The sequence below is a fragment of the Miniopterus natalensis genome, chromosome 17 (genome assembly GCF_054644295.1).
Source record: "Miniopterus natalensis isolate mMinNat1 chromosome 17, mMinNat1.hap1, whole genome shotgun sequence".
Taxonomy (NCBI): Eukaryota; Metazoa; Chordata; class Mammalia; order Chiroptera; family Miniopteridae; genus Miniopterus; species Miniopterus natalensis.
Window position 1 is genome coordinate 3,826,544 of NC_142097.1, and position 22,828 is coordinate 3,849,371.

The window sequence follows — 22,828 nt, forward strand, 5'->3', positions numbered from 1 at the left end:
ATGGGAACCTCCAATCTACAGCTGGTTGGTCAGAAGCACAGGTGATACCTGGGCTTGTGACTGGCTTCTGAATGTGTGTGTGTGTGTGTGTGTGTGTGTGTGTGTGTGAGAGAGAGAGAGAGAGAGAGAGAGAGAGAGAGAGAGAGAGAGAGAGAGAGAGAGAGAAGCTTGTAGGACTGAGCCCTTAACCTCAGTGATCTGATGCTATCTCCACGTAGATAGTGTCAGAATTTAATTAAATTGCAGGACACCCAGCTGGTGTTGCAGAGAATTGCTTGGTGTGGAGAAACCTCAATACGTTTGGTGACCAGAAATGAAGTGTTTTACATGAGTAGTAAAGAGGTGCACAGGAGAGACACAGTAGGGAATTGTCTTTCTTCCCACACAGGAGATGAACTGGTTTTCCTACACAGATGGTAATGAATTCAAATAGAATGCAAAACAAAAACAACAGAAATCCCAACCTCCCCCAACCTACACTTTGGATGGGTCACCGAAACATGGCATCAGCTGTTCAGGTGCACAGGTAGCCTGTTCACAGCCTCCACTCTTCACTTTCAAGTGCAGAAAATCAATTGTTGGCCAAATTGGAAAAAAATTTTTTTTCATTATTAGGTTTAAAGTAGCATTTGCAAACAGCCATGTAAAAATGGTGATTTTAATAGAATGAGTCCTCTCAATCAAGGAAACGTGCTAATACACATTATTCCAGGAGCCTTCAACAGCAGTTTGACCCATAGGCCATCCGGATAATCAGTGTCGAAGATGACTTCCAGTCCCTGAATTTCAGGCCCTTCACACCATTAGCAGCTAACCCTAAAACAGTAATAAGAATACCACCTTCTGTTTACTAGGGACTTATCCTGTACCATACCATTATCATCCCCACCTTACAACCGAAGAAAGATGTGCGGGAAGGTTAGGTAATTGGTAAGAGGAGGGGCGGGGGCGGGGGCAGGTCAAGCCCAGAAGCTCCAAGTCCAGGGCCCAGCTCTCAGCCTCGTCCTTGCTCTTGCCCGGCGTCTGTTTTCCTCCCACAATACCCTCCATGGTTGACTCGAGGCCTCCTGCTTTGCTCTTCTTAACAACGTTTTACCCCTCTGCAGGAGTGCATCGATTTCTTTCAACTGCTTCTAAAATATAAGGTACAAATATGATACTGTACCGGAAAACATGTTGAGTAAACCGTTCAAACAAAATGCAGCTATTAAATAATAAAGCCCTCCCCCCATCCCCGCCTTCGGGACATCGATGCTAGTGGGAATGACAGCTCTCAGGTAGCAACATCTCCACGCGACAGAACGCGAAGCTTTCACCCTCTTCGAAGCCACCCGCGGCACGAGGACCCTCCCTCCGCCGGGTTTTCGCGAGGCCCAGATGGGCGCTCGCCCCAGTCCGCGCAACCTTCTCCCCGGTCGCCCCGCCCACCTCCTCGCCCCGCCCACCTCCTCGCCCACCTTCCCCGCCCACCTTCTCGCCCCGCCCCGCCCCAGTCCCCACCGCGCTACCCACGGCACAGTGCCCGGACCAAGCGCTCGCCCCGCCCCCAGCTCGTCCCGCCCTGGGCCGCCCCGCCCACTTTCTTGCTCTGTTCCTGGGAGCCCCGCCCACACGCTCGCCCCGCCCCCGCATTTGCTTCTCCCGGGAGGCGCTCAGAAGCGGAAGCGGGAACGGGCTGGGGCTTGTACTTTGGCTCCGGCAGGCCTCGGTGACCCGGTCGTACCAGTTCCAGTCCCCGCCCGGCGGCTGCGGCGCTGACGCGGCTCCCGGAAGTGGGGCTGGCGCAGGGCCGCCATGTTGCAGCAGGTGAGGGGCTGCGGCGCGGGCCGAGGGCGGCGTTCCTGGGGCTCGGCCTGGAAGGTGGTGCGGCGCGAGTGGGGCGTCCCGGCCTGCTGCCGGTCCCAGGAGGAGCGGGGAGCCGCGGGCCGCTGTCGGGGCCTCGGGCGGAGGGGGACGCGGTGCCGCGGGCCGGGACAGGTCCCGGTGGGAAAAGCGCACCGGGGACCGCGCGGGCGCCGCGTCGCTCCGGGGCCGCCCGCAGACGCGGTGTGCGGAGCTGCGGTGTCTTGCTCGGCTGCGCGGGGACGCAGGCGCGTGCGGCGCGTAGCCCGACCCTTAGGGGCGCGCGGCGATCCGAACTGAACTCGAATTGATGGTGGCGAACGGATTTCATCACAGGCCACAGGTTTACAGCCAGGGTTTAGTATGGATAATTTAGTAACCCCTTCGTATTAAAAACAATTCACAGTAAAGTGCCCTCTCACTTAGGTTCTCATAGTGTTTTTTCTTACCGGAGGGGTTTCTCTGGCCCAGGCGCTGTCGGCCCTGCCGTACGGAACTGCTGCTCTCGAGGTCGCTGACGTCCTGTCAGAAACCCGGCGGCCACTTTCCGGTTTTCGTCTTGTGATCGCTACTTTCATTGTCTCATCACCTCGGGCGCTCACCCTCCGGGGTTTCTTACAAGGACCGTTGTAGTTGCATCATTGGGGCCACCTGGATGATCTCATCTCAAGACCTTTAATCACCTCTGCCAAATTATTTTTCCAAGTGAATTTACATATTCACACAATCCGGGGATTAGAATTTAGACTTCTTGGGTGGAGTAAAAAGGAGGCATTATTGGTCCCACCACAGTTAATGGAGGGGGATGGCCCGAGACTGGGTCTTAAAGGTGAGCAGCGGCCAGATAGTGGTATGTCAGGGCAGGAATGTCTTTCAGCCGCAGCGCTGTGGGTTTTAAGTAGGGGAACAATATCACCTAATGTAAAAGGCCGCCTCGGCTGCTTGTGGAGATTGGACTATTTGGATCAAGAGCTGAAGGCCTCAGCTTTTCATTCCATAGCATCATACAGTAAGCAGATCTCACTCTTGGCTGCACATTTTTACCATCTTGAGAACTTTGAAAAATCCAGATGCCCAGACCAATTATATCTGAACCGCGGGGTGGGAGGGTGGGACCCAGGTATCAGTTTTTTTGTTTTGTTTTGTTTTTTAAAGTGCCCCAGGTAATTCCAGCCTGTAGCCAAGGCTGAGAACTGGTCTCATAGATCTGAATCCATTTTACCTTACTAGCTTTAGTTCCTACTTCACTTTTCCCACCTTTTACATACTCTGTGGGCTCCTTGTCCATTCCCTGTGCATACTTGATGTGTTTTCACTTCTGAGCCTTTGAACATATACCCAGTCAAGGGGCTAGAATGAGCAGGTGACCTACTTGTTCTGTCAAGGCCCGGCTGACAAACTCTCCTTCAGGAAGCCTCTCCAGAGCCTCTTTCCTCTGCTCCCATTTGCACTTATATTTTTCCGGACACTGATCAGTCTGCCATTACAGGTGACTGGCTCCTTTGTGTTGACTCATGCTTCAACAAATACTGTATTGCCTCGCCTGGTGTTCTCCTAGACACTGGGACTTACTACAGTGCAGTGACAGACCTTGCCCTCCAGTAGCATAGAGTCTGGGTGGAGGTAGGAGTACACTTGCAGTAAGAATATCCTGAGATAATTGTTCAAATGGAGATTTGTTCAAGTGCTGTGGGAACAGGGGAAATGGTATGCCTGGGGATTTCAGGGAAAGTTTCTCCACTAATTCAGTATTTGAGCTGAAATTTGAAAGATGATTTGTTGTTTGCCTGCTGGTGAACTCTGTAGGGAATGGGGAAGGGAAGAGCTTTCTGGGTAGAGAACACATGAGAGGCAGAAGGAGGGGAGAGACAGTGTTTTCAGAACATGTAGTAAACTATTGCTGTAGTGTCCAGTGGGAGTGTCAGAAGGTGAGTAAGGGGGGTGAGATCATGAGATATGTGTGAAGGAGTTTAGTTTTATCCCATACATGTGTGGCACAATAAAAAAATGTGGGCAGGGGAGTGACCTGGTATGATTTCCATGTTAGGAGGATTACTCAGATAATGAGAGGCTGGAGTAGAGCTGAGCATGCCACTAGAAATAGAAGCAGGGAGGCCTCTGAGTGGCTGGAACTGGTAAAGGTATAAAGAGCAGATTGATTGTGGTTGAGGCTGAAGGTGCATTGCAGTGAGTTGAAATGTGCACCGCTCTTCGAAGCCTAGTTATGAAAGGAAGGAACACCTTGGAAAGTAGAAGACAGGAAAGATTCAGGATCAGGATTTTTAAAAAATCTTTTTCCTTCTATAAAGGACACTCAGAGAAGTTTATATGCTGATTAGAAAGATCCAATAGAAAGCTTTGAAGATACAGGAAAGTGTAAAGAAGGGAAAATAGATGAAACAAGTCCTGGAGGAGGCAGGAAAAGAAGTGGTTCTGAGCACAAATCGTTGGTTTTGCTTTGGATAATAAGAGGAAGAGTTGTGGGAAGGGGTCAGGGAAATGAGAATGCAAGTCAGATGATTCTGTGAAGAATCCAGAAGTACCGAGTTTCTCCCAGTAGCCTCAGCAGCTCTGACTTTGCAGGGGCATCGTCTGTACCCTGGTGGTTTTCTCATAGAGCTCTACAGCTTGGGTTGGGATGGAGACAGCAGATACTTGGATTACAACGTGGGGGTTTTGCCAGATGACCGGGATGGGGGTGAAGGAACTGCACATGCCCTTTTCCTAGGTTGTAAATCCAGATGGCTTTGACCATGTCTTAATCTTGTCTTCCATTTTGACTAGCATGCTGCCTTGCATGTAGTCGGCATGCACATACGGAATTCATTTTGCTTCATGGATATTTAATTTTCTTATTAGGACAGTAATGATGACAGTGAAGATGTTGCACTGTTTGATGCAGAAGAGGAAACAGCTAATCGACCCAAAAAATCCAAAATCAGGTATGAGGATAACTTTTAAGAGTTGTGTTTGTGTCCACTGCTGTTCTGCCTTTAGACTGGTGCCATCTGATGGGATTCAAGGCAGAGTAGTTGTGATGTACTTGTGAATATTGTATGTCATTAGCGTGATCTTTAGTCTGAGACAGAAATGATATTTCAGATTTTCTTTGGGAATAACTGGCATATGGAATTTTACTCAACATTGAGTTTTCAGATCTGCAAATCCAATTCTATGAACACTAGTGTGTTTTCTTTAAATCCTTTCTGTAGATGCATTTTGACATTTTGATTTATTGTGCAAATTTCAGAATTGCATCTTTTGTATAAACTAACATGAAAATACCAAACCAAACATTTCAATTCCAAATTTAGTTCTCTCTAAAGAAATTCACTTAATGAAATCAAATTCTCCCTAAACCTTGAAAACATACTGATAGCCTCCAGGCACAAAAGATCACATATTGTACAATTTCATTTATGTGAAATGTTCAGAATAGGCAAATCTGTAGAGACAAAGTTACATTAATGGTTGCCTAGGGCTGGAGAAGGGATGGGGTTGGGGTAAATGGGGGTGACTGCCAATGGGTAAAGGTTTCCTTTGGGGTAATGAAAAAGTTCTAAAATTGATTGTGGTGGTGGTTGTACAATCTATGAATATATTTAAAAAACCATTGAATTATATACTTTAAATAGGTGAATTGTATGGTATTATTAATTATATCTCAATAAAGCTGTTAAAAAAACAACTCTTCCTGATAGTTACTTTGTCTTAATGTCTGAAGTGATTTCTGAGGGCCTAGAAATTCTTTTGTCAAGATTTTTGGACTTACGAAAATAGGATTCAATCTTGAGAAAGTTTACATTCAATGAGGTGTTAAAGTCATGTTTACATAGTGTATTTGCTGTGACAACAGGGCATAGTCAAATAATGGGACTTAGGAAGAGATGTAGGCGGTTTGCTTCTTCCTCAGTTCACCTCTTTTATTTTGCCCAAACCGCATGGTTATGCTGTGGCTGAAGCATTTTCATCTACATCTGCAGCACCTGTCTAAAATGTAATTGCATTTCTTTTGTTATGTTTTGGTTTTCAGACATCCAGTGGCATCATTTTTCCATTTATTCTTTCGAGTCAGTGCAATTGTAGTCTATCTTCTCTGTGAATTGTTCAGCAGCAGCTTTATTGCCTGTATGGTGACAATTATCTTGTTGTTGTCATGTGACTTTTGGGCAGTCAAGGTAGGTTTGATTGTTTTTATCTTGAAAACATTTACTATGATGAGATTGAATGGTGTATAAACAGTAACAAAATGAAACTTAGCATTTTGGGTTGGCATTAATTTATCTTTTTGTTACCTTAGGCCTCATCTGGGTTAAAGTGCCAGGCGTATAAAGATCACATGCAGGTTATTACACTAGTCACTTGTCTGCCTTATGTCAGCCCACATTAGCTTTAAAATTAAACAAATAAATGTGACTGGCAGCTTTAGACCCTACATAGTGCTTCTAGTCCATTTCACTGGTTTTGCTCCAGGGTCTCCTCCAGCTGTCTAGATAAGACCCCAGCATAGTTTGTTCACAAATATTTAAGGCGTACCCACTGTTTGTGAAGGCTCTAGGGCAGTAGTTCTCAACCAGGGCCAGTGTTTTCCCCCAGGGCACATATGTCAATGTCTGAAGACATTTTTGGTTATCACAGCTGAGGTGAGGGAAGAGTGCTATTTGCATCTAGTAGGTAGAGGCTGGGGATGCTGCTAAACATCTTAAGATGCACAGATTGGACAGCTCCCCACAACAAAGAAATAGCCCAAAATGTCAGTAGTGCTAAAGTTGAGAAACCCTGTTGTAGGGGATTGAAAGGAGAGTAAGAAATGGTTTCAAACTCACAGGCAACGATGAGTAGAGAGATGGATGGATAGAAAGATAGGTGGTACATAGATAGATGGACATGTGATAAAGTAACTTTTCAAACATTAACTGTAGACCCTAGGTGGTAGATATATAGGCATTCACTGTAAAACTAGACTCTTCTGTATGCTTGGAAATTTTCATAGTAAAATAGTGGGGAGGGGGTGGAAATCAAAGGGGGGAAAAATCAAAAACTGATTTTGGAATTTCAGAGACATGTATATTGATTCAAAGACCAGTAAGTTGTGACAAGCCTGTTCACAGCCACCAACACAGCCACTTTTAGATGTTTTGATTCTGACAGATATCAGAAGTGGTTGGCTTGGTGGTGGACAGTTTCCATAGGCCACAAATGCTGAGAATGAAGATTATGGAAGTCTGTTTTCTTTAAGCTTTTCTTTTGTACAGTCTTCTTTGGCTTGATTTTCTTTGAATTTCTTTTGTTGCTTTATGCTCTAAAGTGTTTTCCGTATCTTGGTCACAATTTTGTTTTGAGGAATGTTTCTTTTTGTTGTTCATGTAATTTCTGTTTAGCCAGATAGAACACGGCCTTTAGTCAGTTCTTCCTGGTAATTTCCAAATTCTTATAAATAAATCCTTCTGGATTTAGGGTTTTAAAAATGTGGCCAAAAAGTATATTTTCTGATAAGCTGGGGGTTTTTTTGTTTTTGTTTTTTTAAATGAGAGCTTAAAAAATGTCACCCTTTATCTGTGGTAAAATTACTTACTTACAAATATCCAAGCAATTGCTATGTGAAGCACAATTAAAAAGTCAAGATGGGAAAATTATTGAATGAACTTGGGGAGGGGAGTAGGCAGGGTTCCAAACCTAATTAAAACAGAGATGTGTCATAACTATTCTAAATCTCAATATAGTCATCAAAAGAGATCTAATCATTAAAACAACGAAAGGGATAAATAACAAGATAAAATTATTTAAAAATATTTTAATATTTAAATGTTATAGCCTATGTGGTGTTTCTGTTTTATTCCTTACTCTGATGGATTAAAAGAGGTTAAATAATGGTTTAAAATTTTTAATGGTAACTATTGGTAAAATTTAAAATAAGTCCTGTATCTTTCACAACATTGGAGAAAATAAGAGCAACTAAAACAATTTATAAAGCAAGGAAAGGAAAGAAAGTACATGTCAAGGAAGCTTAAATATCACTAGGCGTACTACAAAGTGATGGAAGTAGTAGCAAATTACAGTAAATGTAATATATATATATATCTTTAAATATCTTTATTGATTTCAGAGAGAGGAAGGTTAAGGGAGGGAGAGAGAGAAACATCAGTGATGAGAGTCATTGATTGGCTGCCTCCTGCACGCCCCCCACTGGGGATCGAGCCCACAACTCAGGCAGGTGCCCTGACTGGGAATCGAGCCGCGATCGCCTGGATCCTAGGTCGATGCTCAACTGCTGAGCCACGCTCAGCCAGGTACAGTAAGTGTAATTTGATTAAACTCTTTTTAAAGATAAGAATTCAAAGATTGGGCCCAAAATCAAAAGGCCAACCAAAAAGTTCCAACTAAAATCGTGACATTAGAAAAAGAATAAAGAGCAAAGATAACATTAGAGCAGTTCAAGCAAAAAGCAACTTGGCATTTAGTGCTGCTAGACAGAACAGGGGGAGACAGCAGCCGGGGTGAGAGTCATTTGTGAATCACAGTCGGGTTCATTTGTAGAACGGCATTATATCAAACTACATCTAGGGAAAACCTTAGAAACCCTAGGGGAAGATGGAGGGAGCATTGTTGTGATGGGGTCTAACAAGCCACTGTCTGACCGAGCAAAGCAACAAAAGCTAAATAAAGTTGAAAGGATTTGAATGAAATAACAAGGTGAGTTTAGTAGTAGTATTTGGAACTCTTTGTATACAGGGATAATTTAATAACAAGAGTTCAGTTCCTGTGCAACATTTGCAAAAATTAATCAAATATCACTACAAAGAAAATCCAAATCAATTGCTCAAAGCAGCTACATTTTCTAGCTTAGTGCAGCAAAACTAGAAATTAATAAAAAAAATGGTTGTTGAAACTGGAATTTTGAAAAGAGCCAACCTGCTAAATATCATGACTTAGGAAAAAAACAAAACTGTCTGCCTTTCTACCTGGGATGTTCTCATTTGCACACAACCTTAACAGAGGAATTCCTAATCATTTTTGTGTCACAGGTTCCTTTGACAGTCTCATGAAGCTATGAATAGTATTTTTAAATACATAACAGAAATATATTAAGATTAAATAAATCAGTTATATTGAAATGTAATGAAAACATTAAAAAGGCAAATTCCTGATTTTGTCATATGTACTTTATTTGTGCATTAAATAGCAAGATCTAGAAGCAGGTCTAATTACTTTGAAAGGTCTAATTATTTTGTGATACCTACAACAAGTATAGTACAGTATGAAAAATATCTGTGGTTTTTATTGTGACAAAAAAATAAATTGATTCTACCATGGTTAATTATCTGCATTCATAATTTAAAGATAATTTTAGCCAGAAGTTAGTGAAAATAAAGACATAATTTTCCCCCATCCAGGTTCACAGAACCCCTGAATCTATTAGTCGGCACCGCTAATTAAAAATCTTCTGTATTACTGATTCCTACTCACCCTTTAAATTTCATTCCAAATGTTGATTCCTCGGAGAGGCATTTTATAATTCCTGACTAGATCACATTTCCCTATTTACCACACTTCTCTTTTCCCTCACTGTACTCACCATGTTTGGTAATGGTACATATGTGCACTGGTTGGCTGCCTTTCTTCTCCATGACACTTGAAGCTCCATGAGGACAGGAAAGGTATCTGTTATCATTTTATTACATGCTCAATAAATATTTGTTGAATAAATAAGCATTAGGAAAGCTATCAAAATAATTTGTTATGCTAATAAGAGGAAAAGAACTTGGTACATTTGAGGTACTGAGTGAAGTCCAGTACCTGTAACCATTGCCTTAGTCAATTTGGGCTGCTGTAACATAATACTATATAAACTACAGGAATTTATGTCCCAAGGTTTGGAGGCTGGAGATCTAAGGTCAGGGTGTCAACGTTGGCTTCTGATGAGGGCCCTCTTCTGGGTTCTAGATTGCTGACCTCTCCTTGTATCCTCACTTGGTGGAGAGCAGACAGAGGTCAAAAGATCTCTTTTGATTCCTTTAAGGGCAGTAATCCAGTTTATGAGGGCTCCACCCTACTGACCTCATCTAATCGTAATCACTTTCTAATATCACCTGGTAGGGGTAGAGTTTCAACATACAAGTTTTTGTGGGATGGACATAAACATTCAGTCCATTTTTAGAGATAACAGTTTCAAACTATATGTAGCTACAGTCAGGATATATAGGAAAAATAGGTCTCAGTAGCTAAAGAGCAAGGAGTTTAGGAACACATTAGGGAACTGGAGAAAGGACAAGAATTCATGAGGGAAAAGGAGAGGTGATGTTTATGTACATGCTTACCCTGTAACCTCCATTCTTGCTGGTCCTGCAGTTGCCATTTCGTTTAATCTTTTGTCCAGGCCTGGTATGTAAGGGTCTTTAACTGAATATTAATAGAGGTAAAGCTGATGCTGTTTTGTTTGTGAAATGTTACACTAAGATATGACCTTATGGCCTGGCCAGGTGTGGCTCAGTGGTTGAGCATTGACCTAGGATCTAGGAGATCGCAGTTTGATTCCTGGTCAGGGCACATGCCTGGGTTGTAGGCTCGATCCCCAGCAGGGGTGTGTGCAGGAGGCAGCTGATCAATGACTCTCTCATCATTGATATTTCTATCTCTCCCTTCCTCTCTCTGAAATCAATAAAGATATATTAAAAAAATATATATATGACCTTATAGTAGATCTTTAAATAATGTTTTTAAAATGTGTGTATATTAATCTTTACCAGAATGTCACAGGTAGACTAATGGTTGGCCTGCGTTGGTGGAATCATATTGATGAAGATGGAAAAAGCCATTGGGTGTTTGAGTCCAGGAAGGTAAACTCCTCCCTCCCCCATTTTTGTGTAGATTATATGTAGATGACATTTGAGTATTTATGGATGAAGTATTCAAGATGAAAGTACTATCCAAATCATTTGGCATATCAACGCTAAACTAGATGGCCTTCTAAAACTAATTATATTTTTCTGGCTATTTCAGACCGGAAACAGTGTGCACGGGAAAGAATCCTGAAGGGGTTGGGTCAGAGTTCATACAGTGTGCTAAGCTGCATGTTGGGGGATGCTGACAACCGGTCTCTTTCCTTATGTTGCCTGGCCTGGGTTACTGCTTTAGATAGCTTGTCTATCCTTGTTCTCAGGTCCTTTTCCACTTATGAGCAGGAAAAAGAAAGAGGAGGATTGCAGTTGGCTAGAAAATCTGAATTGATCAGTGCAGTCTGTTTAAGTGGGACCTGCAAGGGCCCTGGTCTGTTTTGGCTGGCCTGCTTCTCTAGAGTGGAAATCAGTTTGGGAGGCAGAGGACAACAGTCTTAGCTACGTACCGATGAAACTGCTTGCCTTCTGCTTGAAAGGGCTTGACAGATATTTCTCAGAAAGTAGCATATTGCTCAGTGAGCCCATATTCCTTTTTATTATAAAATCTGCCTTATAAACAACTCACCCGTCTAAATTTCGGGGGTTTGTTGAGATATCGTGGTCATTGTCCAGAATCCCTCAATTCCTTTTTTTTCTCTGGACATTGACTTGACCTTTTAGGATGACTGTAGCCTTGACTCCCTTGATTCTCACCTGAGAAGGTATCATTTATAGCTTCCTTATGAATAAACAGTATAAATGCAAGAAGAATTGAATAGAAGCCTATCAGAGATCATCCTTAAACTGTCTACTATGCCCTGAAAATGCAAAATTCTTGATTTAAAACAAGAATTGTACTAGTGGTAGGTCTACTAAGTATTTTTGGGGGATGAGTGATGGATGTGGGTGGTTTTAACTTAGGACTTGGGTTGTGTGTATTAATTTATTTGAATTTGAGGATAAGGTGTTTTTCATAAAAAATTGTTAAATTTCTTTCTGATAAATGTCATAAAACATAGGCTATTAAATTCATGTTTTTGTATAGGCATCCCCTCAAGATAATAAAACTGTTTCAGAGGCTGAATCAAGAATCTTTTGGTTAGGACTTATTGCCTGTCCAGTGCTTTGGGTGATATTTGCCTTCAGCGCTCTCTTCTCCTTCAGGCTGAAGTGGTTGGTGAGTATCAGTGTGTAACTATTGAATAATCAGTCCATTAAGATGTTTGATGGATAATCATAGTAAGCAGCCATCTTTGTTAACATCAGGGACCTGTCTTGAATAGGCAGCTTGATCACGTATTTCCCAAGTTGATGAGCAGAGTCCTATTAAAGACCCCATTTCACCGTTCTCCAGGTACCTAGCAGAATTTTGATTTAACTCACCTGGTACAGAGATTACTGTATTTATCACATTATTATCTTGTTGGATGAGGATGTTTAGTAATCTCCAGAAAAACATGTTTAGTTTAGTTTGGAACTAACAGAGTGGTCTTTTGAAAATATTGGTTGCTAACCTGTTCTGGCTATCGCTTATATAGTAAACCTTGCCAAAATGTAGTGGCTTAAACATCAGCAGTCATTGCATGATATCTCTGTTTCTCTGGTTCATGAGCTTGGGAAGGGCTTGTGTGGAAATTCTGGCTTGGAGCCTTACATAGTTGCGGTCAGACAACTGCATGGGTGCTGGGGTGGCTGGGAGCTGAAGTGGCATCTCCTCTTCATGAGGTCCACGGCCTCCCACGTGGTCTGAATACATGCTTGGGCTTCCTCATAGCCTGATGGCCCCATGGCAATTAGACTGCTTACTTGGAGGGTCAAAAGCTCCAATTAAGAGTGTTTCAGCTTACAATCTGAGTTACCTTTTACAACTGTATGAGTTTGCTTGGACTGCCATGACAGAATACCACAGACTGGGTGGCTTAAACAACAAAAATTTATTTTCTTACAACTCGAGCCTGGAAGTCTCAGATCAAGGTGTTGGTAGGGTTGGTTTCTTTGAGGCCTCATTCCTTGGCTTGTAGGTGGTCATCGTCTCTCTGTGTCTTCCCTCTGTACATGCCTGTGTCCTGTTTTCCTCTGCTTATAAGGACATCAGTCATATTGGATTAGGGCCCACCCTAGTGACTTCATTTTATTTTAATTACCTCTTTAGAGACCCTGTCTTTAAATATAATCATATTTGGGGGTACTTCATATTCCGTTAGGACTTCAACATATGAACTTTGGGGGGACACCATTCAGCCTATAATAACAACCTAGTCTCAGAAGTCACAGCATCACTTTGCTACCTATCCTTATTCAAAGGAATGGGAATTGGGCTTCACACCTCGATGTGGGGGTTAAAGAAGGTTCTAGAAGAGCATGTGGAATAGGAGATACTGTTGCTACCATCTTTCTAAAATATAATCTGTTATTTGACCCAAACTGTGAGTCTTGTTCTTTTAATGGTTAAGTTTGTCTCACTTAACTATTGATACCAGTATAATTTGGCCTTAATTATGTTTTTTGACCCTATTTTTTTATGTTTTCTTATTCCTGTTTTGCTATATAGGCTCTCTTTTTCTTTGTGAGTACATATATATAAATACTTTCCCTTTTTCAATTTGGAGGGTTTATTGTCTACTTCTAGTTTTTCTAGTATTTATTACATGTTTGTATTATACCTTCTTTCATGAATTAGGAAATGTATTTAATATCTGTTGATTTTCTTCTATGGAGATGGTAGAGTTAACACTCATGGTTTCTCTCACCTTTGCTCTCTACTTCCACCTCTGGGTTTTTGTTGATTATACAGTTGGCCCTTGAACAATACGAGTTAGGGGTGCTGACCCCCACGCAGTTGGAAATATGTGTATAACATTTGACTTCCCCAAAACTTTACTACATAGCCTTACTTTAGTTATTTTAAGCAATACATTAAACCTGTTTATTGACTTACAGACTTTGTTTAGAAAGGAAAGGAAATAATATACTGTTAACTCCCTCCTTTGTTTCTTCCTTTCTATCACCTAAGTTTTGTTTTTTCCAGTATTTTTGTTGTTGTCAAGGTTTATAACAGTTACCTTTTGAACAGTATTTCTGACTGGTTTATTCTTTGATCTTCAGTATTTTAAAATACATTGATTCAGTCTTTTTATTGCAACTTTTCCTTTTACCTCCTGGATGATTGGCTAAATTTCATTGTTGGGTGATTTTATTTTATTTATTTATATTTATCTTTATTGTTGAAAGTATTACAGGTGTCCCATTTTTATCTCCCCAATTGACCCCCTCCACCTCGCTCCAACACCCTCCCGAAGCCTTCACCCTGTTATTGTCTGTGTCCATGGGTTATGCATATATGCATATAACTTCTCTGGTTAATCTCTTCCCACCCTCCACCCCCCCTTCCCTGTTCCCTCTGAAATATGATTGTCTGTTGCGTGTGTCAGTTTCTCTGGATCTATTTAGTCTGTCAGATTCTTTTGTTTATTAGCTGCTGCTTAAAGAAGACCCTTCAACATTTCATGTAATACTGGTCTGGTGGTGATGAACTCCTTTAGCTTTTCCTTGGCTGAGAAGCTCTTTATCTGACCTTCAATTCTGAATGATAGCTTTGCTGGGTAGAGTAATCTTGGTCATAGGTTCTTGTTTTTCATCACTTTGAACATTTCATGCCAGTCCCTTCTGGCTTGCAAAGTGTCTATTGAAAAATCAGCTCATAGTCGTATGGGTGCTCCCTTGTAGGTAACTAACTGCTTTTCTCTTGCTGCTTTTAAGATTCTCTCTTTGTCTTTAACCTTTGGCATTTTAATTATGGTGTGTCTTGGTGTGGACCTCTTTGGGTTCCTCTTGTTTGGGATTCTCTGTGCTTCCTGGACTTGCAAGTGTATTTCTTTCCCCAGGTAGGGGAAGTTTTCTGTAATTTTTCAAAGAGGTTTTCAATTTCTTGCTCTCTTTCTTCTCCTTCTGGCGTCCCAGTAATACGAATGTTGGGCCTCTTGAGCTTGTTCCAGAGGCTCCTTATACTATTTTCATATTTCTGGATTCTTTTTTCTTTTTGCTCTTCTAGTTGGGTGTTTTTTGTTTCCTCATATTCCAAATTGCTGATTTGATTCTCAGCATCCTCTACTGTTGATTCCCTGTAAATTATTCTTCATTTTAGTTAGTGTAGCCTTCATTTCAAATTGGTACTTTATTATGTCATTGATGGTCTCACTTGTTTTTTAATAGTCTTATTAAGATCCTTGAGCATCCTTATAACCATAATTCTGAACTCTGTATCTAGTCGCTTGCTTGGTTCTATTTCATTTAGTTCCTTTTCTGGAGATTTCTTCTGTTCTTTCCTTTGTGACATGTTTCTTTGCCTCCACATTTTGGCTGCTTCCAGGTGTTTGTTTCTATGTATTAGGTAGTGCTGCTATGTCTTCTGGAATTTGTAGAGTGGCTTTGTGTAGTAGGTGTCCTGTAGGGTCCAGTGGCTCAGCCTCCCCAGTCGCCTGAGCTGGTCCTTCTAGGTGCTCGCCTGTGTGGGCTGTGTGCACTGTCCTGTTGTAGTTGAGCCTTGGTTGCTGTTGGCGTCACTGGGAGGGATTGACCCCCAGGCCAATCGGCTAAGGACCAGCTGCAACTACAGCCAAAGAGCTGCTGTGCTGGAGACACCCCTATGGAGCAGGATTGACTTCACCAAGTGTGCCCCTTGAGTGTGTCACTCGTGGATGTGGTAGGGTTGTAATCCAGTGTGGTCGAGTCTGACCACTAGGTGCATTGTCTCTGGGGCCTCCCGGGAGGTGCAAAGTCAGCCTCTGCCTGTGCCTTGCCCAGGGCCACCCAGCATGAGCTACACAGCAAACCGTAGTTGGCTGCTACTTGTGCTGGGCTTGGAGGTGTCCAGGAGAGGCCAAGCTATGAGCCAATCAGGCTGCCGGTAGTGCCAGGCCTGGGGCCATTTATCCAGCCGTATGGGGCCCACTGCTGCTTGTTTGAGAGATTTTAGGAAAGTCCTAAGTATGAGGCTTGAGAGGTTACTTGCATAGAAAAGCCAGTGGAAATGGCCTGGATGAGCTTGCAGGCAGGGAGGGGCCAAAGGTGTGAGTCAGGTGTTGGCGATTCAAATATGGTGCCTGCCTGCTGGCTCTGTGCGGGGAGGACTTGTCAAAGGAGCAATGGCCTCTGCCTGCTCTTCTGCCTGGGAGAAAGCCACCCCTCCACCTCTCGCCCCAATTCCAGGCAGGTTAGTTCCTCCCCAAATGTCCCAGGTTTCTTTCCAGCTGCTGCGCAGTGCTGGGGCTCAGAAGGGGCGTGTCTGAGTGAGTCCATGTGGGGCCTTTTAAGAGGAGCTGCTGGGGCTCCCGCAGCCTCCCTGACTCTCAGTGACAGTCCCTGCTGCTTTCACAGCCCAGAGTTGTGGGGACATCTCTTCCCGGCCCTGGAGCCCTGGGCGTGTTGTGGGGCTGGGACCCCTCACTCCTCCGGGAAACCTCCATCTCTGAGATGTCCTTCCTGGGCTTAAACCGAGGCACCGGGGGTGGGCCCGCGGCCTCGTCTCCAGGGATTAAGCTTGGATCCGCCCACATCTGCGCCCCTCCTACCAGTCTTGGTGCTTCTTCAGTTCTCTGGTTGTAGGGCTTCTGTTCAGCCAGATTTCAGGAGGTTCTGAGTGATTGTGGTTCTGTATTTTAGTTGCAATTTTGACGTGGTTTTGGGAGGTGGCGGGTACAGAGGTTATCTATGCCACCATCTTGTTCGTGATCCTTTTAACCTTTCTCTGTTGGGGGTGATTTTTAAAAAAAAAACTTGTAGGTGTTTTCTTTGGCTCTGTCATGTTTGAGAATATGAGCCTTTTGACTTTATTCTTGAATGATGACTTGGCTAGGATAATATTTTTGGGTCCCAGCTTCTTTCTCTCATCATTTAGGAGACATTACTTCATTACTTTCTTATATATTGAATTTTGCAGAGAAATCTGAGGCCTAGCTTACATAACCTCCACAGAAGTGAGTGAGTCATTCTTCTCCCTGGACAAAATTTAAAAATTATTCTTGAAGTGTTAAAATATAACCAGAATGTCTTTGTGTTTATCTTTCTATATTGATTTTTCTGGAAACTGTGTGTCCCTCCAGTATGTAGGGGCAGGCTTTGCTTTGAATCAGGAAAATTGTCTTCTGTTAAAGTCTTTAGATTTATGTTCTGTTTTTTGGTTTCTCTAATTCTGAGGTATTAGTTATCACTGTTAGATTGTTTATCTGTTCTCATGTACCATCTTTAATTGCTTTGATCTCTCAGTTTTCTTCTATTTGTTCAGAGTCTGCCACATGCCAGACCTGTTCTAGGTACGGGGGATATTTGTTAGGTGTGGGATGACCAAGATAACCACTCCGATAGAGCTTATGTTCCAGTGGAGCATGATGTGGACATACAGCACATAGAGAGCAGGGTATCAGAAAGTAGTGATACAGGTGAGAATGGGGAGTGCAGGGGAGAGAACGGGGGTTACTTTGGATTGGGTGGTCAGCAAAGGCTTTTCTCTGCTTCCTTAGCTCTGCCAGCTTCACTTTCATCTCCTTCTGTTGTGTTATCTTACCTTCATTCTCTTTGAATTCTTATCTTTAGGTTCTTCCAAAGGGTGAAGTATTCCCAGGAATGCTTTTTATTTTGGTGGACTATATTTCTTTCAGAATAGATTCTTCACTTATCTTTTGCATAGTGTTCCTTATTTTAAATTTTATTTTGGCATAGTTTTGAATAGGTGCCTTGCCCCTTTTCATTTTGCTCCTTACAGTGGCAGCCTTGTCCAGACCTTATGCTGCTTTAGTGTGGGTGAATTCCCTTTGACTGCCTCCCTCTGTTGTCTGAGATACTGGGGCTCTGCTGTGAGCTGGACTTTAGTGGCCTGAGGCGCAGGTGTGAGGAGAACGTAGCCAGGCCTCTGGCTGCCTTGGCTGGCTTGCTCCGGCTTTGCCCGTTAGATGTAGTGGAGTTCTTGTTTCTTGGTGGGTGTGTGTTCTATTCTAGGAGAGTCAGCCCAACCTTTCTACAGCAGTGTTTCCACTTCCCCAAAACAGAGCTGGTGAAGGTTATGTAGAAGGTTGTTTGTGCTCCTATGTTAAGACCACAGGGTGGGAAGGTGGTATCATCCAGGCTTTTCATGAGTGTTTTCCCACCTTCTGTGCTCTTCAGGTCATTTGCTTGCTGATTGGTGATCCTTCTTCCTTCCCTCCTCCCCCCAGGGAGGCATTGCCAGGGCAGGCTGCTGGGATTTTCCTGCCTCTGTTGGTTGGAAGGGGCTTCTACTCTCATATCTGTTAGGTTTTGGCCGGTGTGACATGCCCTGTAAAAGAATTCACAACTGAGAGAAGAGATAGATGCAGGAGTTTACTATACTTTCCTCAGAAGGGAAAGAGTGGTGTACTGCTAATCTATACAAGGGCAAGAAACAAAAGGTGGCCTGCTCTTTTAAGCAGGGGCTGTTGCTAGGCTACAAGGAAGGGAGGAGTTTAGGTTGTCTTGAAGTTGAGCAGGTACTGGAAAAGTTTGTTTTCTAGGAGACAGTCTGGCAGAGTCCGGCAGATGTCCTAGGGAGGTGTCTTATCAGTATTTTCCCAGGCCTGTAAAACATGCTCAGAGCAAAACTTATGAAGGCTTTCAAAGAAGGCTTGTTTGAAGGGGAGGAGGGAAGGGAACTTTCTCCTAACTAGAGACTCCATGGTGCGAATTATCCCCGAGCTGTAAAAACAGCAGGAGGAGGGGGGTGCAGGAATGTAGCCCTGAGAGTAGTTTATCTTGTCTGCAGTTTGAACAGAGAAGCCAACAATCTTAGGGTTTAATTACCAGGTGCTTCTCATAAACCGTGAAAGGCCACAGCAAAGAAAAAGAGAGGCCTTCTTCCTGTCCTTACAATGTCTGTTTCTGCATTTTCTCTTAGGATTCTCTAAATCCTCTGGCCTTATGCCTCTCTAAGTTGTTAAGGGGTGGTGATTACTAGTGAAATTTTTCTTAGAGTTTTTTTGGAGCGTTTGGAGCCACATAGAGCGACACCAAGCTGGCTCTTTTTTGACAACCAGCCCATTTTTAATGTTTATTGGTACCTGCTTATTTGCCTTAAAAAAAAATCCCTTCTCTTTCTGTCTTAGAGGGAGGGAGATCTTGATATCTGGCTTTACTACACCATTGTAAACCAGAAGTTTGCTTGTTTTAACTTATAAATACATTTTAAAACTTGTTGCCCTTGGGTAACATGGATGCCTTCGCAGTGCCATGCTTAGTGTGACTGAGGCTTACCTTGCAGGGCCCCGTTTGAGAAATGTTGGAAGTTGAAGGAAATTTATTTAAATAAAAACAGTTTTTATGTTCATTTAGGTAACTAGCAACCTTATATAGTTCTAAGTGTTTATTCCTGCAAAACATAAATTAAAAACAGAAAGTACAGCTCTACTTCCTTTACCAGGTATTTGAACCTATTCCTTAAAACATTTAAACCCTCTCACTTGCTTAAAATCAGCTTGTAAGGCGAGTAAGTGTGGGTTGGAAAAAGATGTTCTGTTTAGCTGTCTTGCTTTTTAAAGATGTGAACATTTCCCAGGTAATCCTTTCTGTAGCAGATGAGTTGTGAGTTGTTTTTTCAAGAACAGGTTCTTGAAAAACTATGGCCTGCAGGCCAGATTCAGTCCAACACCTGTTTTTGCACATTTTTATTGGAACACAGCCTTGCCTGTTGGTTTATATATTGTCTGGCTGCTTTGGAACTAGAATGGCAGAGTTGAGTAGTTGCCGCAGAGACCATATGGCCCACAGAGCCTGAAATGTTTATTGTCTGGCCCTTTACAGGAAAACCTTGCCAAACCATTCTAGAATATTTAACCGTGTGATCCCCTTATGTTGTCCTAATTAATTTTGTTTTCTTAATATTTAAGAGTAGGCTTGAGTTTCTAATTCTCACTCCTTAATGATCTTAGTGGGGTCACCTGTGGGATCCCTGATGAGGCACAAGGAAGAAAACACTGCCAAAGTGCATTTCCTCCTAGCGCTCCACCCAGCCCTTTGTCACGGAGACGCACTTGTTGACTGTGCCTTGAGGCTCTGTTTGCTTTCCTGGAAGCCAGTTGAGGTGCACATAGCATAGAACAGGATTCACCTCTGCGTGCTCTCAGTCTATTGAACTTGATCTATTTCTTGACCATTCTTCTGTAATTCTTAAAGGAGTATTAAAGGAGTAATTAACGTTTGGGCCTCTTCTGGGTCTCATTTAATTTTTTTACATCTTTACACACAGACCCATGGAAAATAGGGAATGTTGCCCCCACTTCATGTGTAGCATGTGTATTTAATAAATATTTGTTAGGCAGGTGATGCAGCATATGTTGGGTGGGTCTGCTCTGGCAGGTGCCGCCGTCTTATGGGCACAGCCCCCTCTGTGGCACTCCCTTTTCCTTCTCCTCCCGGGACTCTGCCTGTCTCGCTTAGTGGCACAGAGAAAGGTCAGTCAGCATTAGGCCAGCAGTCGTTGCCTTTTTTCTCTTTCCCAGGCGGTGGTTACCATGGGTGTGGTGCTGCAAGGTGCCAACCTGTATGGCTACATCAGGTGCAAAGTGGGCAGCAGAAAGAACTTGACCAGCATGGCCACGTCTTATCTGGGAAAGCAGTTTTTAAGACAAGTAAGTGTTTCCTGGCTGTGAGGAACAATTGGATGTGGTCAGTGACTAACACAGTGATTTCTAACTCTCTTAGAGTTCAATTTTTATGAAATACTTAAAGTTTTTAAGGCATATATTGATTTAGGTATGAGATGATGATGATGATGATAAAGTTATTTTAATTACTTTTTGGAGACTTTTAGGACATACCAGAAATGTATTGTTAGTGTCCTGAAATTATTTTAAAATCAGAGAGATAAACTATCATTGGTAATACCTTATTTTTAAAAGTTCAGTTGCTTTCCATTAATTCTGGTGGCTCTGACACTTTTGAAGAATGATTGTAAGGTTTTAGGGTTTATATTGTAGGAACGAGTAGAAACAAAATAAGACTGTAATTAAAGATTGTTGTAAAGGACTCAGGTTTTTTAAGAACATACCGGTTTTAGTACAATTCCCCAGTATGAATATTTAGATCAGGATTTTCAGTGGGATAAGTAGTAATGGTAGATTGTTAAATCTCTTGGGAGATTAGGTCCTTGTTTCATGCAGTAGGTTCAAGGACAGTAGTAGTGTCCTGGACAGTGGTTCTCAAAATTGAGCCTGCATCTGCATCACCTGGGGGGCTGAAACACAGTGGCAGTCCCACCGCCAGTTCCTCATTCGGTTGCTCTGGGTGGGCCTCATCATTTGCATGCCTGAGAAGTTCCCAGAGGGTGCTGATGCTGCTGGTCCAAGGATTGCATTTAGATAACTAAAGCCCTGAGAGATTGTTACTACTCAAGAATACACAGCTAATAAGAGGAACAAAACTAGGGCTTGAGCCCGCCTCCTCTCTTGAAATTCATTGTTCTTTTCATTCTCCTGTACAGTTCTTCTTGCATGAAGGATAAGAAGTAGAGGAAATTAATATTTTTGCAGGGACATGAATCTCCTCCTGAGCGTTTTTGCTCGGTACCCGTATACCTATGCTGTGACCCACCTACGGTAATCGTCAGGTGTGCGCTTAGGAGGTTCCCCTCAGGATTTCCAGTGTTTCTGAAGTGGGGATGGACGTTGAGCTGGAGATAACGTGGATAGGATTCGTGGACTCACACTGCTCCTGGCGGTGCCCTGCCAAGATCACACTGACTTGCTGGGCATTGCGTGGGTCCCTTGATTTGCTTCTCCAGCATGTATTAATTTTTAACATAAGTGGGCCATTGAATGGAAGTTAATGTAGTAGCTGGCTCCGCTTACAAATACGGAATGCTTTCCTAGTGCTTTGAAGTCGATGCTTTTTATTAAGGAGTTCTTACTCTTTTGCAGAACACTGGAGATGATCAGGCTTCCTGAAGAGGGAGAGAAGCCCATGTGTGCTGTTACACTGGGGAACAGCTGAAGAGATTCTTGACCGAACCTTTTAGAGCTCAGTACATGCTGCAGAGAGGAGTGTTGTATTTGTTTTTCCACTTAAAATTTACTTTAAAAAAAAGGAAAAGTAGTTTTCAAATTAAGTTTTTATTTTGTTTCTAGCATTTGGGTCTTGAAAATATGGTGTTGCTAGAAACACTGTCAGAATGTGGTTCGTGGTGTACATATATGTATGCACGGTCGTGTAATATCCTTGTATCGCAGCTTGATGAAGATGTTTATGTTCGTGTACACATGTAATAAAGACCTTTGCATTCTGGTCCATAGAACGTAGAAGGATGTTCTTAATCTCATCTCCAAATCTATGTGTTTATATATTTCTGTAGATTATTTTCAGAAGAAAGTTTTGCTTCCATGGTAAGAGTGAGCACTTTGGCTTATGTATGTTAGAAATAATTGTTAATTTTATGACTTAATATATACTTAATGATGAAACTTCTTATCGTAGGCATTCACAGGCAGATAAAAACCAAATCTGGCTCAGTGGCATGAGCTAGTTCCTAAAATTTTGTTTATTTTTATTGTAACAAGTCATGTATTTTAGGTCCAATTAATATAAATGAATTTTTGTAGTTTATGTGTAAGGGATACTTATCGATTGCTGCTGTTCTGTTTATTTTTTGGAAAGGATAGCCGGAGTTTACTTTGGAACCTCCTGAAGAGCTTCAGTGCTCCTTGGCCTAATGAAATCTTTTACCACGAAAAGAGTATTATTCTTATGTCATAGTAAGAATAATCATTTAAGTACTTGGCATAATAAATGCCTAAAAGACATTTTATTTTATGAATCTATTTTTTTCTTGCTATAGTGGGGATATTGTAAATCGTGCATTTGTGTTAATGGTATTTCTTAAAAAGCAATATGTATAGCAGTCTAAAGACTGTTACAGACATCTGTAAATTCTCTTGTAGGTATACTGTAAACTTGGTGGAGTCTTAATCAACAGATTATTTTGTCAATTATTTATACATTGTTAAAACTTTTTAAAAGCTGTTTTGTTTAATTGAATAAGTGTCTTTATTGGAGTGATAGCTTTGAAGGTGCATAACTTTATATTTGTATAAAACTCTACTGTTTACAAAGCA

At 42.3% G+C, this 22,828-nt stretch overlaps 1 protein-coding gene across 1 annotated transcript; it reads left to right on the forward strand.

Annotated features, from left to right (window-relative positions):
* The first annotated feature begins 1,652 nt into the window (after positions 1-1,652).
* Positions 1,653-22,828, forward strand: TVP23C (trans-golgi network vesicle protein 23 homolog C). The gene is made up of 7 exons (XM_087825836.1): positions 1,653-1,806; positions 4,702-4,784; positions 5,876-6,020; positions 10,590-10,679; positions 11,764-11,895; positions 20,222-20,350; positions 21,638-22,828. Exons 1-7 carry the CDS (start codon positions 1,795-1,797, stop codon positions 21,662-21,664), a joined length of 618 nt encoding a protein of 205 aa, XP_087681962.1. The 5' UTR covers positions 1,653-1,794; the 3' UTR covers positions 21,665-22,828.